This window comes from Nerophis ophidion, linkage group LG06 (assembly GCF_033978795.1).
Source record: "Nerophis ophidion isolate RoL-2023_Sa linkage group LG06, RoL_Noph_v1.0, whole genome shotgun sequence".
Lineage (NCBI taxonomy): Eukaryota > Metazoa > Chordata > Actinopteri > Syngnathiformes > Syngnathidae > Nerophis > Nerophis ophidion.
In genome coordinates, this window is record NC_084616.1 from 2,671,157 (window position 1) to 2,690,790 (window position 19,634).

Here is a 19,634-nt window from a genome sequence, read left to right on the forward strand (position 1 = left end):
TTTCCCATATATTAGCTGCACCAGACTATTAAGTCACAGATATATACGTTGCAAAATACACAAAGAGTTTTGAAATGGTTATTTACATACCTTATTTGGTTCCAAACGGTGTCTGTGACATGGCAGTAAAACGGCTGATCAAACAAAATGCAAGTCACCGTCATGGAGCCACTAGCTTGTCAGTCAGCTGAACAGACTCTATACATCCGCGTTGACGTTTTGGTGAATTTTCTGAGGAATTTGTGAAACTAAAACAATAAAAAAGAATGTCATTGTAAGTTAATAGTACTACACTTGTAAATGTGTTAGCATGTTAGCTAGCTTGATTAAATTACAGTTGTGTGTACAAATATGCACGAAAACTCTCCTACAGACATCACACAAGGGACGGTTTAGAAAGTTAGCATTGTTTTAGTTATATTGTAAAACTTCAAAACGTGACTTGGAGTGAGGAATGAACAATTTTGAACAACTTTCCCTTGTGGATGAATAAAGTTTGCTGCAGTGTCCTGCTTGGAAGATGGCACCATAGCACAAACACTTTTTCATTTCAGTGTTTTGGCTTACTTTAAAAAAAAAAGATTTGCATAATGGCCGTCAGTAAAAGAAACCAACATAAATTGACTGCGCCAGTTTTTAAGCCACAGGGTTAAGCGTAGGAAAGAAGTAGTGCCTTATAGTCTGGAATTTATGGTACTTATTTTTGTAATCAACCTGAGGTTTATGTGTTAAATAATTATATATTTTTTGTGATTAACATAAGACTTTTAAAGTCATTTTGATAGTAGGCTAATATAGACACTTCCATCATGTGTTGTCTTCATTGTAACACTTATATAGGACTTTTAAAGTCATTTTGATAGTAGGCTAATATAACTAATATAGACACTTCCATCATGTGTTGTCTTCATTATAACACTTATATAGGACTTTTAAAGTCATTTTGATAGTAGGCTAATATAACTAATATAGACACTTACATCATGTGTTGTCTTCATTATAACACTTATATAAGACTTTTAAAGTCATTTTGATAGTAGGCTAATACAACTAATATAGACACTTACATCATGTGTTGTCTTCATTATAACACTTATATAAGACTTTCAAAGTCATTTTGATAGTAGGCTAATATAACTAATATAGACACTTACATCATGTGTTGTCTTCATTATAAACACTTATACAAGACTTTTAAAGTCAGTTTGATAGTAGGCTAATATAACTAATATAGACACATCATGTGTTGTCTTCATTATAACACTTATATAAGACTTTTAAAGTCATTTTGATAGTAGGCTGATACAGCTGCTATAGAGACTTAAATCATGTGTTGCATTCATTATAACACTTATATAAGACTTTTAAAGTAGTTTTGATAGTAGGCTAATATAGCTAATATAGACACTTACATCATGTGTTGCATTCATTATAACACTTATATAAGACTTTTAAAGTAGTTTTGATAGTAGGCTAATATAGCTAATATAGACACTTACATCATGTGTTGCATTCATTATAACACTTATATAAGACTTTTAAAGTAGTTTTGATAGTAAGCTAATATAACTAATATAGACACTTACGTCATGTGTTGTCTTCATTATAACACTTATATAAGACTTTCAAAGTCATTTTGATAGTAGGCTAATATAGCTAATATAGACACTTACATCATGTGTTGTCTTCATTATAACACTTATATAAGACTTTTAAAGTCATTTTGATAGTAGGCTAATATAACTAATATAGACACTTACATCATGTGTTGTCTTCATTATAACACTTATATAAGACTTTTAAAGTCATTTTGATAGTAGGCTAATACAACTAATATAGACACTTACATCATGTGTTGTCTTCATTATAACACTTATATAAGACTTTTAAAGTCATTTTGATAGTAGGCTAATACAACTAATATAGACACTTACATCATGTGTTGTCTTCATTATAACACTTATATAAGACTTTCAAAGTCATTTTGATAGTAGGCTAATATAACTAATATAGACACTTACGTCATGTGTTGTCTTCATTATAAACACTTATACAAGACTTTTAAAGTCAGTTTGATAGTAGGCTAATATAACTAATATAGACACATCATGTGTTGTCTTCATTATAACACTTATATAAGACTTTTAAAGTCATTTTGATAGTAGGCTGATACAGCTGCTATAGAGACTTAAATCATGTGTTGCATTCATTATAACACTTATATAAGACTTTTAAAGTAGTTTTGATAGTAGGCTCATATAGCTAATATAGACACTTACATCATGTGTTGCCTTCATTATAACACTTATATAAGACTTTTAAAGTAGTTTTGATAGTAAGCTAATATAACTAATATAGACACTTACGTCATGTGTTGTCTTCATTATAACACTTATATAAGACTTTCAAAGTCATTTTGATAGTAGGCTAATATAGCTAATATAGACACTTACATCATGTGTTGTCTTCATTATAACACTTATATAAGACTTTTAAAGTCATTTTGATAGTAGGCTAATATAACTAATATAGACACTTACATCATGTGTTGTCTTCATTATAACACTTATATAAGACTTTTAAAGTAATTTTGATAGTAGGCTAATATAACTAATATAGACACTTACATCATGTGTTGTCTTCATTATAACACTTATATATGACTTTTAAAGTCATTTTGATAGTAGGCTAATATAACTAATATAGACACTTACATCATGTGTTGTCTTCATTATAACACTTATATAAGACTTTTAAAGCCATTTTGATAGTAGGCTAATATAACTAATATAGACACTTACATCATGTGTTGTCTTCATTATAACACTTATATATGACTTTAAAAGTCATTTTGATAGTAGGCTAATATAACTAATATAGACACTTACGTCATGTGTTGTCTTCATTATAACACTTATATAAGACTTTTAAAGTCATTTTGGAAGTAGGCTAATATAGCTAATATAAACACTTAATCATTGGTTGTCTTCAATAATGCAAATAATTAAAAAAATGATTTTGTAATCAACCTGAGGTTTATGTGTTACAGTAAATATATTTTTTGTGATTAACATAAGGCTTTTAAAATCATTTTGATAGTAGGCTAATATAACTAATATAGACACTTACATCATGTGTTGTCTTCATTATAACACTTATATATGACTTTTAAAGTCATTTTGATAGTAGGCTAATATAACTAATATAGACACTTACGTCATGTGTTGTCTTCATTATAACACTTATATATGACTTTTAAAGTCATTTTGATAGTAGGCTAATATAACTAATATAGACACTTACATCATGTGTTGTCTTCATTATAACACTTATATAAGACTTTTAAAGTCATTTTGATAGTAGGCTAATATAACTAATATAGACACTTACATCATGTGTTGTCTTCATTATAACACTTATATATGACTTTTAAAGTCATTTTGATAGTAGGCTAATATAACTAATATAGACACTTACATCATGTGTTGTCTTCATTATAACACTTATATAAGACTTTTAAAGTCATTTTGATAGTAGGCTAATATAACTAATATAGACACTTACATCATGTGTTGTCTTCATTATAACACTTATATAAGACTTTTAAAGTCGTTTTGATAGTAGGCTAATATAACTAATATAGACACTTGTATCATGTGTTGTCTTCATTATAACACTTATATAAGACTTTTAAAGTAATTTTGATAGTAGGCTAATATAACTAATATAGACACTTACATCATGTGTTGTCTTCATTATAACACTTATATAAGACTTTTAAAGTCATTTTGATAGTAGGCTAATATAACTAATATAGACACTTACATCATGTGTTGTCTTCATTATAACACTTATATAAGACTTTTAAAGTCGTTTTGATAGTAGGCTAATATAACTAATATAGACACTTGTATCATGTGTTGTCTTCATTATAACACTTATATAAGACTTTTAAAGTAATTTTGATAGTAGGCTAATATAACTAATATAGACACTTACATCATGTGTTGTCTTCATTATAACACTTAAATATGACTCTTAAAGTAATTTTGATAGTAGGCTAATATAACTAACATATGTTTTCATACCATTTGTAAAACTCTACTTAAGTTGGATGTAGTCATTGAATATGATTGAAATCATGAGTAAGAAGACTAATTCAGTGTTAATATTTGGGCCCCCTTTGTGGTGGAAAAGTTGCTCATTTAAAGTTTGCCTTGGAAGAAACATTTCCTCACTCTCTAGTCGCTCAAATCAGATTAGAAGTGCAGCTAATCGGTCATGTGATTACTTTCTCTTTCCTGTCTGCTTACCACATCATTTTACTATTAGAGTTGCATCATAAATTCTGTTTGCAATGCTTTTAAAGAGTTATTCATTTGACATAGTTTTTATTTGTGGTGTTAGAATTCACACAGCGCTGGCAACAAGCCAGCTGAACTCTGATTGCCTAATAAGACATGAAGAGAATGTGAGGAATACTCTATGGAATGTAGATTAAAATGAACTTTTATGAATCTATGATCATGACTTATGTTAGGCCAGTGGATATCACCACACCAAACTAATCAAAGGAGCTCATGGTCCAACATTATATTAACATGTACATACAACACATTAAAGTCCTACTGAAATGAGATGTTCTTATTTAAACGGGGATAGCAGCTCCATTCTATGTGTCATACTTCATCATTTCACCATATTGCCATATTTTTGCTGAAAGGATTTAGTAGAGAACATCCACGAAAAAGTTGGCAACTTTTGTTTGCTAATAAAAAAGCCTTGCCTGTACCGGAAGTAGCAGACGATGTGCTCGTGACGTCACGGGTTGTGGAGCTCCTCACATCTGAACATTGTTTACAATCATGGCCACCAGCAGCGAGAGCGATTCGGACCGAGAAAGCGACGATATCCCTATTAATTTGAGCGAGGATGAAAGATTTGTGGATGAGGAAAGTAAGAGTAAAGGACTAGAAGAAGAAAAAAAGACTATACAGTGGGAGCGATTCAGATGTTATTAGACAAATTTACTAGGATAATTCTGTAAAATCCCTTATTTGCTTATTGTGTTACTAGTGTTGTAGTGAGATTATATGGTCGTACCTGTACAACCTGAAGGTCGGCCCCGCACCTTTCTTCAACACCAGTCGACGGGTGGTGGCGATGCCCATCTCTGCCCTTCGCAAGGGACCCTCTTCGAAACACGATCTTTCGAAATGATCGCTGCATAATACACTGTACTTTGTGTGTGTGGTCCAATCCAACCGTGTTCGCGTGACCGCTCTGTTCCATAGTGAAGCTTCACCGTCATCTTTCGGTAGTGTAAACAATCAATCAATCAATCAATGTTTATTTATATAGCCCCAAATCACAAATGTCTCAAAGGACTGCACAAATCATTACGACTACAACATCCTCGGAAGAACCCACAATAAACAATGAAACACCGGCTGTGTTTGTGTTGCTAAAGGCGGCCGCAATACACCGCTTCCCACCTACAGCTTTCTTCTTTGATGTCTCCATTGTTCATTGAACAAATTGCAAAAGATTCAGCAACACAGATGTCCAGAACACTGTGGAATCATGCGATAAAAACAGACGACTTATAGCTGTGAACGGTGCTGGAACAAAATGTCCTCTACAATGTGTGACATCACACACACGCATCATCATACCGCGACGTTTTAGCAGGATACTTCCGCGGGAAATTTAAAATTGCAATTTAGTAAACTAAAGCGGGCGTATTGGCATGTGTTGCAATGTTAATATTTCATCATTGATATATAAACTATCAGACTGCGTGGTCGCTAGTAGTGGCTTTCAGTAGGACTTTAAATAGAATATAATTTGTAGATAAGAATAATTTTCCCTCAAAAGTGCAACAAATGTAGAAAAACATAAATATGCACTGCATTGTGCATCATCCTGAGGATTTTTGGACAAATATGTGATGGGATGCAAATGTAGTTAGTATAATTCAGTGATTGTATGTAGCAGAGTAGGCGCTTGACTTATATTCCAATGTCATTTTGTATTCGCAACTTAAATATGTGTATTGTTAAAGTCCTACTGAAAGCCACTACTAGCCACCACACAGTCTGATAGTTTATATATCAATGATGAAATATTAACATTGCAACACATGCCAATACGGCCGCTTTAGTTTACTAAATTGCAATTTTAGATTTCCCGTGAAGTATCCTGTTGAAAACATTGCGGAATGATGCGTATGATGATGCGTGTTTGTGACGTCACGGGTTGTAGCGGACATTTTCTTCCAGTACAGATCACGGCTATTAATTGTCTCTTTTCATCGCATAATTACACAGTAATTTGGACATCTGTGTTGCTGAATCTTTTGCAATTTTTTCAATTAATAATGGAGACGTCAAAGAAGAAAGCTGTAGGTGGGAAGCGGTGTATTGTGACCGCCTTTAGCAACACAAACACAGCCGGTGTTTCTTTGTTTACATTCCCTAAAGATGACGGTGAAGCTTTACTATGGAACAGAGCGGTCAAGCGAACATGGTTCTCTACCACATGTCAACCGGCAGGTTTCGGTGAGAACATTATGGTAATAAGTTGGCTTTTACCCTAGACATGAGCGGAGCTTGTGTCGTTCCTCCTGCAGCTGTCAAAGAGGCAGCTGCGACTCTCTTGCCTTCTCTGTGGCTTCCCTCAGAGACACTGGCGTAGGGCTGGGCGATATATCGATGTACACGATATATTGCAGGTTTGTCTGTGTGCGATATAGAAAATAACTATATCGTAATATTCGGGTATACGTTCTCACGCAGGACTTTCAGCTGCGGGCGTACACTTCAGGCTCTCCTCGCTCTTTCCTGTGTCTCCTCGCAGACAAGCAGGCGCACTTTCTTACACACGTCACATACTGTCATGTCATACGTCGCATACACGCCCTCGCCCAGCGAAGAGCTAGCGGCGTGGCTAACGTTAGCTGCTAACATAGCCGTACGAGAGAAAAATGTTGCGGATCTGGTAACAAATGAAGGAAGACGTAATTCCCAAGAATAACAGCAGGGTTACCATGGTCTGGCGGTGGTTCAGTTTCAAGTGTGAATATGTCGGACAGACAACCGTAATTTGTCAAGTGTGGGGGGGTCATCATGCTGCTGTGATTATATGTACCAAGTGTTCATTCAAGGCCAAGACAAAATATCGTAATATATATCGTATATCGCGATATGGCCTAAAAATATCGTGATATTAAAAAAAGGCAATATCGCCCATCCCTACACGGGAGATCGCCACACCCCTCCGACCTTCAGGTACGACTATATAATCTCACTAAAACACTAGTAACACAATAAGCAGATAAGAGATTTTCCAGAATTCCATCCATCCATTTTCTACCGCTTATTCCCTTTCAGGGTCGCGGGGGGGCGCTGGCGCCTATCTCAGCTACAATCGGGCGGAAGGCAGGGTACACCCTGGACAAGTCGCCACCTCATCGCAGGGCCAACACAAGATAGACAGACAACATTCACACTCACATTCACACACTAGGGCCAATTTAGTGTTGCCAATCAACCTATCCCCAGGTGCATGTTTTTGGAAGTGGGAGGAAGCCGGAGTACCCGGAGGGAACCCACGCATTCACGGGGAGAACATGCAAACTCCACACAGAAAGATCCCGAGGCTGGATTTGAACCCAGGACTGCAGGACCTTCGTATTGTGAGGCAGACGCACTAACCCCTCTTCCACCGTGAAGCCATTTTCCAGAATTATCCTAGTAAATGTGTCTAATAATATCTGAATCGCTCCCACTGCCCTCCTCTGTTTTTATTTTTTTCTAGTCCTTCACTCTCACTTTCCTCATCCACGAATCTTTCATCCTCACTCAAATTAATAGGCAAATCCTCTCTTTCTCGGTCCGAATCGCTCTCGCTGCTGGTGGCCATGATTGTAAACAATGTTCGGATGTGAGGAGCTCCACAACTTGTGACATCATGCACACATTGTCTGCTACTTCCGGTACAGGCAAGGCTTTTTTATTAGCGACCAAAAGTTGCGAACTTTATCGTGGATGTTCTCTACTAAATCCTTTCAGCAAAAATATGGCAATATGGCGAAATGATGAAGTATGAGACATAGAATGGAGCTGCTATCCCCGTTTAAATAAGAACATCTCATTTCAGTAGGACTTTAATGGCAACAGTAAAGCTCTGTTATTTGTAATATAGGGAGTTATTATTTTTTTAATTCCAGCATTACTAAGAGCCATTGTAATACTGGGCGGCTCCAGCAGGGGGCGCCTCGTGCTGGGAACTATACTAGAGGACACGTGACTTCCTGGCAGTCATTCAAGACGTGTGCAGAACCAAGTTGTGTCCTTGTGTCTGTAGAACTAAAGCATCTCCCTTCTCAGGTACAAGTCTTTGTATGGAAATAGTTTTACCCCCGAATTTATCTTTGTACTGTTTAAACATGTTTGAAAGAGTATATTTTTATAATCTTTGTCTTTTCAGTCGACAAGGCTTTAAATATGACCACGCTAATGCTAATGCTAATGCTAATGCTAACTGCCGATGTCGAGGCATCATCAGTGTTGGATGTACCGTATTTCCTTGAACTGCCGCCGGGCATATAGTATTCGCCTGCCTTGAATTACTGCCGGGTCAAACTCACTTTGCAAAAATAATTAGCGCATGCTTAGTATTACCGCCGGGTCAAACTCGTGACGTCACGAGTGACACTTCCCCTGTCATCCTTTTCAAAATGGAGGAGGCTGATTTCAATCATTTGAAATCGCATAAAGGGAAGAAGATTAAGAGCTATTCAGTAGGATTTAAGTTTCAAGCTATTGAATATGCTAAAAAGAACAGCAAGCAGCTATGTTTTATTAATATACCTGTGGAGCCGACAGACAGGCATTGCACGCTGAAATGTCGGCGAGGAGGAGCGGAAGAGCGACCTGGACTGAGGTTTTATTGAAAAATAAAAAAAGTCGAACTGCTCAAGCCATGTCCTCCCTGGGTGGTCCTGGGAACCAGCAAGACGACGGCTTGAGACCGTCACAATACCGTAGCTGCGTGTGTCAAATATGAGTCATTAAATGACTCCCGCCTCCTGGTGGTAGAGGGCGCTAGTGATCCTTCTTGCGACTACTCGGCTGCAGAAGGAGTGAATTGAGTGACGTGATTTGTGCTGGAGGAGGTAATAAAAGATCTCCATCGAGACAGAGACTTTTAAAAATGAAGAAAGATAAGGAAGACTTCTATAAACAAGTTATTGATGCTTTTGATCAGAAGGAGCTGCGCATGGACTATATCAGTAAATGTAAGACCATAATAAAGTTGTTTTTATTAAATGTGCTTTTCATGATGGTATCCTTACATCACACTCAAAATTTTACTTCATGCCTTTGGTAAGTGCTGAAGTGAGAAGAGGTTTTAAAATAATTAGCGCATGCTTACTTTTACCGCATGCCTTTGGTAAGCGCGTATATTGTAGCGTCCCGGAAGAGTTTGTGCTGCAAAGGATTCTGGGTATTTGTTCTGTTGTGTTTATGTTGTGTTACGATGCGGATGTTCTCCCGAAATGTGTTAGTCATTCTTGTTCGGCGTGGGTTCACAGTGTGGCGCATATTTGTAACAGTGTTAAAGTTGTTTATACGGCCACCCTCAGTGTGACCTGTATGGCTGTTGACCAAGTATGCGTTGCATTCACTTGTGTGTGTACAAGCCGCATGTATTATGCGACTGTGCCGCCATGCTGTTTGTACGGAGGTAAAGCAGACATGACGACGGGTGAAGGAGGACACTAAAGGCAGTGCCTTTAAGGCACGCCACCATCACTGATGAACATTATCACATAATTTATTCAGAAAATATAAATAGGGACTAATAAGGAGAGAATACTATTAACCGCAACATGTGTTAAACAACCCAATATGATTTGTACAATTTCAGAATGTGCTTGTTTTTAAACAAAGAAAACAATCTGAAGTTGTTTTTATTTTTAAGTTATCGTGCTGTGATTTTAGCAGTCCGGCCCACTTGTGAGTAGTTTTTTCTCCATGTGGCCCCCCATCTAAAATGAGTTTGACACCCCTGCTCTAAAGGCTTCGTGGCCACATGCGTGGACAACACCTTTTAGCTCTTGTTTCCAAAGCTGTGTACACTACTGAATTGGGGTCTTATGGCCGCTTATGTGGACACTTATACTGCCATCTGGTGGTGTCAGAAGAGTATAACATACAATGGAATTTAAGAAAAAAATTGTAAAAATAAGAATTAGCATGTCTTTAAACATGAAGTACATGTTTGTGTACTTATGAACTAAGCACATCATATCATAAGATGTTTCTTAGTTTTTATTCTAATTAGGGTCCAATAAGCCCAAAAAAGGTGTCTAATGCTTAAACAAAAAATAAATAAAAGGCGAGTGCCGCTAAGAAAAGGCATTGAAGCTCAGGGAAGGCTATGCAAAATTAAAACTGAACTGGCTGCAAAGTAAACAAAAACAGAATGCTGGAAGACAGCAAAGACTTACTGCGTGTGTAGCAGATGGCGTCCACAAAGTACATCCGTAAATGACATGACAATCACCAATAAAACAGGAGCGTAAGACAAGAAGTAAAACACAACACACAGGAGAACACCAAATAAGTCACGACGTGATGTGACAGTACACCTACTTTGAGACAAGAGCTATAGTGATGCATGCTTGGTTGTGGTTGCAATTCATATCAAACAATTGCGAGAACGACTTTTTTATTGTCAATATAGGCTGCTGAGTTTCATTTCTTAATGTTTTCTGCCGGTGGCGTGCCTCAGAATTGTTTCAGTGGAAAAAAATGTGCCTCGGCAGAGAAAAGGTTGAAAAACATCGGTATGCAGGATAGAAAATAAACAAACTGCACCCTCGGGAGTAATGACACACCTTGAAATGTAAACCTTATGATCAAGTTCTGACGCCACGTATGGTGTCCACGTCACCACTGTGCGTGCCATCTTTAAGAACAACACAGATGAGCCCAAAATATTTTTCCGTTAGCAGTGATGCTAATTTTCTCAATGTTAAATCCCATTCATTTATGCTAACAACGTTAGAAATCCGTATTGACCTTTTTTGTGTTGTGTAAAGTTGAAATAGTAAATGAAAAGGTGGAGTTTCTTCTGCCCTCTGTTCTGCCAGCCATTTTGTTGTCATACAAGAATGTAGCTTATAGTTTGATTTAGCATGCTGATTGACTCTTCATGTATTCATCTAGACTATTTCTATTCATTTATCCATCAGTTTTGTGACTTGTTGAAGGGTGAACTAGCAAAGTAAGATTTTCATTGTATGGCAAAATGTTTAACTGTGCATATGACAAACAACCTTGAATCTTGAATCAGTCAAATATTTGTAAAGACTACTCCAATTGTTTAGCTGACTATTTATATCTGTGTGTGGCATTGCATTAGTCTTTTACAAGAACAAAAAAAAATACATTATATATTGTAATTCCCCATAAATTCCCATTAATTCCCATGGACGGTGTCCAACTATGAATAATCCAAAAATGGTAAATATTTCCAAACTTACCGAGCTTAATTTACCGGAAACTTTCCACCGCTTTGCAACCCTACTGGTCACCAAGGAGACATTTGACACTATAGATCAGGTGCCGGCAACCCGTGGTTCTGGAGCCGCATGTGGCTCTTTGATCACTCTGATGTGGCTCAGCTGCATACTTGCCTTTCCGGGAGGTTTCCAGATTTAAGTGCCTCTCCCAGAAATCTCCCGGAGTTGTCATTCACCGATTTTCACCCGGACAACAATATTGAGGGCGTGCCGAGGTGGCAATGCCTTTAAAGGGGAACATTATCACAATTCCAAAAGGGTTAAAAACAATAAAAATCAGTTCCCAGTGGCATGTTGTATTTTTTGAAGTTTTTTTCAAAATTTTACCGGTCTCCGAATATCCCTAAAAAAATGCTTTAAAGTGCTTAATTTTCGCTATTTGCGATGCCACTATCCATTTCCCTGTGACGTCACACAGTGCTGCCAATGTAAACAAACGATGGCGAATAGCACAGCAAGATATAGCGACGTTAGCTCGGATTTAGACTCGGATTTCAGCGGTTTAAGTGATTCAACAGATTACGCATGTATTGAAACAGATGGCTGGAGTATGAAAGTATTGAAGAAGAAACTGAAGCTATTGAGCGAATAGCTATTGGCGCTATTTATAGCCATAGCATGGCCGAATAGCTGCGTTAGTGTGCGGACCAAACGATCAGGACTTTCGCATCTTGTGACACTGGAGCAACTTAAATCCGTCGATTGGTAAGTGTTTGTTTCGCATTAAATGTGGGTGGAAGGAAACGTAATATAGTTGCAAATGCATCTGCAGGTTATCCATACATCTCTGTGCCATGACTGCCTTAGCACCGCCAGTAAATAACATGTTAGCATCGATTAGCGTAGCATGTTAGCATCGATTAGCTGGCAGTCAACTTCAACAAAACTCACCTTTGTGATTTCTGGGACTTTATCGTTACAAATGCATCTGCAGGTTATCCATACATCTCTGTGCCATGTCTGCTTTAGCACCGCCGGTAAATAGCATGTTAGCATCGATTAGCGTAGCATGTTAGCATGATTAGCTCGCAGTCACGCCGCCACCAAATATGTCTGATTAGCACATAAGTCAACATCAACAAAACTCACCTTTGTGATTTCTGGGACTTTATCGTTACAAATGCATCTGCAGGTTATCCATACATCTCTGTGCCATGTCTGCTTTAGCACCGCCGGTAAATAGCATGTTAGCATCGATTAGCGTAGCATGTTAGCATGATTAGCTCGCAGTCACGCCGCCACCAAATATGTCTGATTAGCACATAAGTCAACATCAACAAAACTCACCTTTGTGATTTCGTTTAATTTATCGTTGCAAATGCATCTGCAGGTTATCCATACATCTCTGTGCCATGTCCGTCTTAGCATCGCCGGTCAAATGTGAAGACACTCTGGTACATTCAATGGGGGTCTGGTGGCAGATTTCTTGCCAGTGGTGCAACTTGAATCCCTCCCTGTTAGTGTTGTTACACCCTCCGACAACACACCCACCAGGCATGATGTCTCCAAGATTAAAAAAAATAGTCGAAAAAACGGAAAATAGTAGAGCTGAGACCCGATGTTTACAATGGGTTGAAAATGAAAATGGCAGCTGTATTACCTCGGCGACGTCACATTCTGACGTCATCCCCTCCAGAGCGATAAAAAGAAAGGCGTTTAATTACATAGGTTTGGTGATAATGTTCCCCTTTAAAGGGGAACATTATCAGCAGACCTATGTAAGCGTCAATATATACCTTGATGGTGCAGAAAAAAGACCATCTATTTTTTTAACCGATTTCCGAACTCTAAACGGGTGAATTTTGGCAAATTAAACTTCTTTCTTTTTATCGGTCTTTTAGCGATGATGTCAGAACGTGACGTCACCGAGGTAACGCACCCACCATATTCATTTTCAACACATTACAAACACCGGGTCTCAGCTCTGTTATTTTCCGTTTTTTCGACTATTTTTTGTACCCTTGGAGACATCATGCCTGGTGGGTGTGTTGTCGGAGGGTGTAACAACACTAACAGGGAGGGATTCAAGTTGCACCACTGGCAAGAAATCTGCCGCCAGACCCCCATTGAATGTACCAGAGTGTCTTCACATTTGACCGGCGATGCTAAGACAGACATGGCACAGAGATGTATGGATAACCTGCAGATGCATTTGCAACAATTAAGTCAGCGAAATCACAAAGGTGAGTTTTGTTGATGTTGTTGACTTATGTGCTAATCAGACATATTTGGTCACGGCATGACTGCCAGCTAATCAATGCTAACATGCTATTTACGCTAGCTGTATGTACATTTGAAACTAGATACCCACATTTAATGCGAAACAAACACTTACCAATCGACGGATTTAAGTTGCTCCAGTGTCACAAGATGCGAAAGTCCTGATCGTTTGGTCCGCACATTTTACCGGCGATGCTAATAAGGCAGCCATGCTATGGGCCACTTCATTAGGTACACCCACGCTATGGCCGAATAGCGTCAATAGCTATTCGCTCAATAGCTTCAGTTTCTTCTTCAATTTCGTTTTCTCTATCTGCCTCCATACTCCGACCATCTGTTTCAATACATGCGTAATCTGTTGAATCGCTTAAACCACTGAAATCCGAGTCTGAATCCGAGCTAATGTCGCTATATCTTCCTGTGGAAACCGCCATGTTGTTTGTATTGGCAGCCCTGTATGACGTCACAGGGAAATGGATAGTGGTTTCCAAGATAGCGAAAATAAGGCACTTTAAAGCTTTATTTAGGGGTATTCCGGGACCGGTAAAATTTTGAAAAAAGCCACTGGGAACTGATTTTTATTGTTTTTAACCCTTTTGAAATTGTGATGTTCCCCTTTAACGTCCTCTAAAATGTGGTCGGGCCTGTTTTGACACCATACCATCTGCGTGCCGGCTTATCACACAAGGTAGGCGGCCTCTATTATTACACTTACCCAACTGCAAGGCATACTTGCTCAACAGTCATACAGGTTACACTGAGGGTTGTGATATAAACAACTTTACCACTCTTACTAGTATGCGCCACACTGTGACCCCACACCAAACAAGAATGACACACTCATTTCGGGAGAACATCCGCACTGTAACACAACATAATAAACACAACAGAAAAAATACCCAGAATCCCATGCATCCCTAACTCTTCCACACTACATTATACACACCCGCTACCACCAAACTCCGCCCCCCCGACCTCGCCCACCTCAACCGACGCATGGGGGGGCGGGGTTGCATATACATGCATGTTGATGGGAGGAATACAAAAAAATGATTATGAATATAAATAGATAGTACTTTATTGATTCCTTCAGGAAAATTAAAATAGGATAAGATAAAGGTGACCATGTGACCACGTTGCCCTCATCTGACCTGACAAATTGCCTGGTTTACCCTCTTGCTATTTCTCTCACAGATACTGGGATCAGGAGGTTCTGCAGGCCACCAAAGAATTACGGAAGCCAAGACTCTCTCGCGTCCTCGTGAGATGTTACTGGAAGTCATACACCGTGCTGGGATTCTTCACTCTTGTCGAGGTCAGTCTTGATAAATACAGAACGATATCAAAGTGTAGCAAACAGATCACCCTGGTACAGTGGAACCTCCATTTACACACATCTTGTTGCACTATGGACTGGACTCTCACACTATTATGTTAGATCCACTATGGACTGGACTCACTATTATGTTAGATCCACTATGGACTGGACTCTCACTATTATGTTAGATCCACTATGGACTGGACTCTCACACTATTATGTTAGATCCACTATGGACTGGACTCTCACACTATTAGGTTAGATCCACTATGGACTGGACTCTCACACTATTAGGTTAGATCCACTATGGACTGGACTCTCACACTATTATGTTAGATCCACTATGGACTGGACTCTCACTATTATGTTAGATCCACTATGGACTGGACTCTCACTATTATGTTAGATCCACTATGGACTGGACTCTCACACTATTATGTTAGATCCACTATGGACTGGACTCTCACACTATTAGGTTAGATCCACTATGGACTGGACTCTCACACTATTAGGTTAGATCCACTATGGACTGGACTCTCACACTATTATGTTAGATCCACTATGGACTGGACTCTCACACTATTATGTTAGATCCACTATGGACTGGACTCTCACACTATTATTTTAGATCCACTATGGACTGGACTCTCACACTATTATGTTAGATCCACTATGGACTGGACTCACACACTATTATGTTAGATCCACTATGGACTGGACTCTCACACTATTATGTTAGATCCACTATGGACTGGACTCTCACACTATTATGTTAGATTCACTATGGACTGGACTCTCACTATTATGTTAGATCCACTATGGACTGGACTCTCACACTATTATGCTAGATCCACTTGACGTTCATTGGGGTGGGCGGTCCCCACATCTGCGGCCCCCTCCAAGGTTTCTCATTGTCCCATTGGGTTGAGTTTTTCCTTGCCCTGATGTGGGATCTGAGCCATGGATGTAGTTGTGGCTTGTACAGCCCTTTGAGACACTGGTGATTTAGGGCTATATGAATAAACATTGATTGATTGATGATAACGAGCACTGCCGATGAGCGGGTCTAGTCAGGTGTATTGTCATACAAAAGGCGCACCGTATTATAAGGTGCATTAAAGGAGTCATATTAGGAATTTTTTCTGAAGGTAAAATACTTCTTTGTGGTCTACATAACATTTAATGGTGGTTCTTTGCTCAAAATGTTGCATAGATGACGTTTTACACATCTTCAAGTCACTTTCTGACAGTCTCTTCAGGATGTGCTGTTTTGTGGGCGGGTCTTATTTACGTGCCTCCACTTGGACAGCGTCTTCTCCCTGTCATCTTTGTTGTAGCGGTGTAGCGTGCAAGGACGGGAGTGGAAGAAGTGTCAAAAGATGGAGCTAGCTGTTTTAATGACATTCAGACTTTACTTCCGAAGGTCAATCACGCAGCAGCGTCTCCTCATCCGGAAACAAGCACAAGGGTTCCGTGAAAAATAGGTAACAACACTACTTGATATTAGAAATGGCAGCAGTGGAGGATGAATGTCACATGACAAAAAGATAGACAAAAAGAAGCTAATCAACTACGGTGTTGGCATGGACTACAAAGGCGGACCCGCGCACATTTTCAGGACTTAATGCAGACCCAAATACAAATTAGCAGGTACCAGAAGGTAAGAGTATTTGGTTTTGCATAATATGTCTTACCTTATACACACACCATAGTAATACTCCTATGTTTAATGCGCCGACAATCCATCCAGTGGTGCGGCTTCATAGCTTACTGAAATCGTACGGAAAACATTTTGACAGATTTTTGAGTGCTATGTGTTATGTTCTATATTTTCAATGGAACATTTAAAGTTTTGGTGTTATTTACTGCAATCTTATTTGTCAGGTTCAAACACCAACCATTCTATTATTACACAAGACAAGAAGAAGGAATCAGGCAGAGACAGTTAAATTTTGCTCATGAGGAGAGATGTATTGGGCTGTACACTCAGTTACAGTTTCACCCTAGGCTCTAAGGTACAGTCCCAAGTGCTCCTCTATTTATTCGGGAGGTCCCTAGTTAATATCACTGAGGCTGCTTCTGAAGGGAGGGCTAATGCAAGCAGCCCCAGTAGACACAATATGTGATTGTTCAGAATGGAAATGTACTGACACTCGTGATTTCACCCTGTCTCTGTTTTATCTGCGATGAGGTACTCTATGTCCGTCCTCGGCTGTCAGCAGGCCGGGACGGGAAACAAACTGCTGATACAGAAGAAACTAGAGCTCAGAAATTATTATGTAGAAAGCTGGAACGCAAATGGCGCACGACCAAACTTGAGGTGCACCATCAAGCATGGAGTGATGGTTTAATAACTTATAAACGCATGCTTAACTTAGCTAAAGCTAAATATTACTCAAATCTCATCCACCTTAATAAAAACGATCCTAAATTTTTGTTTAGGACGGTAGCATCGCTAACCCAACAAGGGACCCCTTCCAGTAGCTCCACCCACTCAGCAGATGACTTTATGCAATTCTTTAATAGGAAAATTGAAGTCATTAGAAAGGAGATTAAAGACAATGCGTCCCAGCTACAACTGGGTTCTATTAACACTGACACGATGGTATATACGGTGGATACTGCCCTCCAAAATAGTTTCTCTCGTTTTGAGGAAATAACATTAGAAGAATTGTTACAACGTGTAAATGGAATAAAACAAACAAAATGTTTACTTGACCCACTTCCTGTGAAACTTATCAAGGAGCTCTTTGTATTATTAGGTCCATCAGTGCTAAATATTATAAACTTATCACTTTCCTCGGGCACTGTTTCCCTAGCATTCAAATAAGCGGTTATTCATCCTCTCCTTAAAAGACCTAACCTCGATCCTGACCTCATGGTAAACTACCGACCGGTGTCTCACCTTCCCTTTATTTCAAAAATCCTCGAAAAAATTGTTGCGGAGCAGTTAAATGAACACTTAGCGTCTAACAATCTATGTGAATCCTTTCAATCCGTTTTCAGGGCAAATCACTCCACGGAGACAGCCCTCGCAAAAATGACTAATGATCTATTGCTAACGATGGATTCTGATGGGTCATCTATGTTGCTGCTCCTCGATCTTAGCGCTGCTTTCGTTACCGTCGATCATAATATTTTATTAGAGCGTATCAAAACAGGAATTGGTATGTCAGACTTAGCCCTGTCTTGGTTTAACTCTTATCTTACTGATAGGATGCAGTGCGTCTCCCATATCAATGTGACCTCGGACTACGTTAAGGTAACGTGTGGAGTTCCCCAGGGTTCAGTCCTTGGCCCTGCACTCTTCAGCATCTACATGCTGCCGCTAGGTGACATCATACGCAAATACGGTGTTAGCTTTCACTGTTATGCTGATGACACCCAACTCTACATGCCCCTAAAGCTGACCAACATGCCGGATTGTAGTCAGCTGGAGGCGTGTCTTAATGAAATTAAACAATGGATGTCCGCTAACTTTTTGCAACTCAACGCCCAAAAAATGGAAATGCTGATTATCGGTCCTGCTAGACACCGACCTCAATTTAATAATACAACATTAACATTTGACAACCAAATAATAAAACAAGGTGACTCGGTAAAGAATCTGGGTATTATCTTCCACCCAACTCTCTCCTTTGAGTCACACATTAAAAGCGTTACTAAAACGGCCTTCTTTCATCTCCGTAATATCGATAAAATTCGCTCCATTTTGTCCACTAACGACGCTGAGATCATTATCCATGCGTTTGTTACGTCTCGTCTCGATTACTGTAACGTATTATTTTGGGGTCTCCCCATGTCTAGCATTAAAAGATTACAGTTGGTACAAAATGCGGCTGCTAGACTTTTGACAAGAACAAGAAAGTTTGATCATATTACGCCTGTACTGTATATACCTTTATATACATATATACATACATATATACCTATACTGTATATACCTTTATATACATATATACATACATATATACCTATACTGTATATACCTTTATATACATATATACATACATATATACCTATACTGTATATACCTTTATATACATATATACATACATATATACCTATACTGTATATACCTTTATATACATATATACATACATATATACCTATACTGTATATACCTTTATATACATATATACATACATATATACCTTTATATACATATATACATACATATATATTCCTTTACTGTATATACCTATATATACATACATATATACCTGTACTGGCTTCCTGTGCACTTAAGATGTGACTTTAAGGCAGGGGTCAGCAACCTTTTTGAAAGCAAGAGCTACTTCTTGGGTACTGATTAATGCGAAGGCCTACCAGTTTGATACACACTTCAATAAGTTGCCTCAAATAGCCAATTTGCTCAATTTACCTTTATTAAATAAATCTATATATATAAAAAAAATTGTATTTCTGTCTGTCATTCCGTCATGCTTTTTTTTCCCTTTTACGGAAGGTTTTTTGTAGAGAATGAATAATGAAAAAAACTGT

At 38.5% G+C, this 19,634-nt stretch overlaps 1 protein-coding gene across 4 annotated transcripts in view; it reads left to right on the forward strand.

The window, feature by feature from the left end:
- Positions 1-19,634, forward strand: part of abcc4 (ATP binding cassette subfamily C member 4 (PEL blood group)) — a 138,616-nt gene that overhangs the window by 31,794 nt on the left and 87,188 nt on the right. For 3 of the 4 annotated variants that reach the window (XM_061902455.1, XM_061902456.1, XM_061902454.1), the window contains exon 3: positions 15,008-15,128. In XM_061902455.1, the coding sequence (XP_061758439.1) occupies positions 15,008-15,128 (121 nt within the window). Of the gene's footprint in view, positions 1-8,249; positions 8,391-15,007; positions 15,129-19,634 lie in introns of those variants that run through there. The other variant, XM_061902457.1, reaches the window with a different exon arrangement.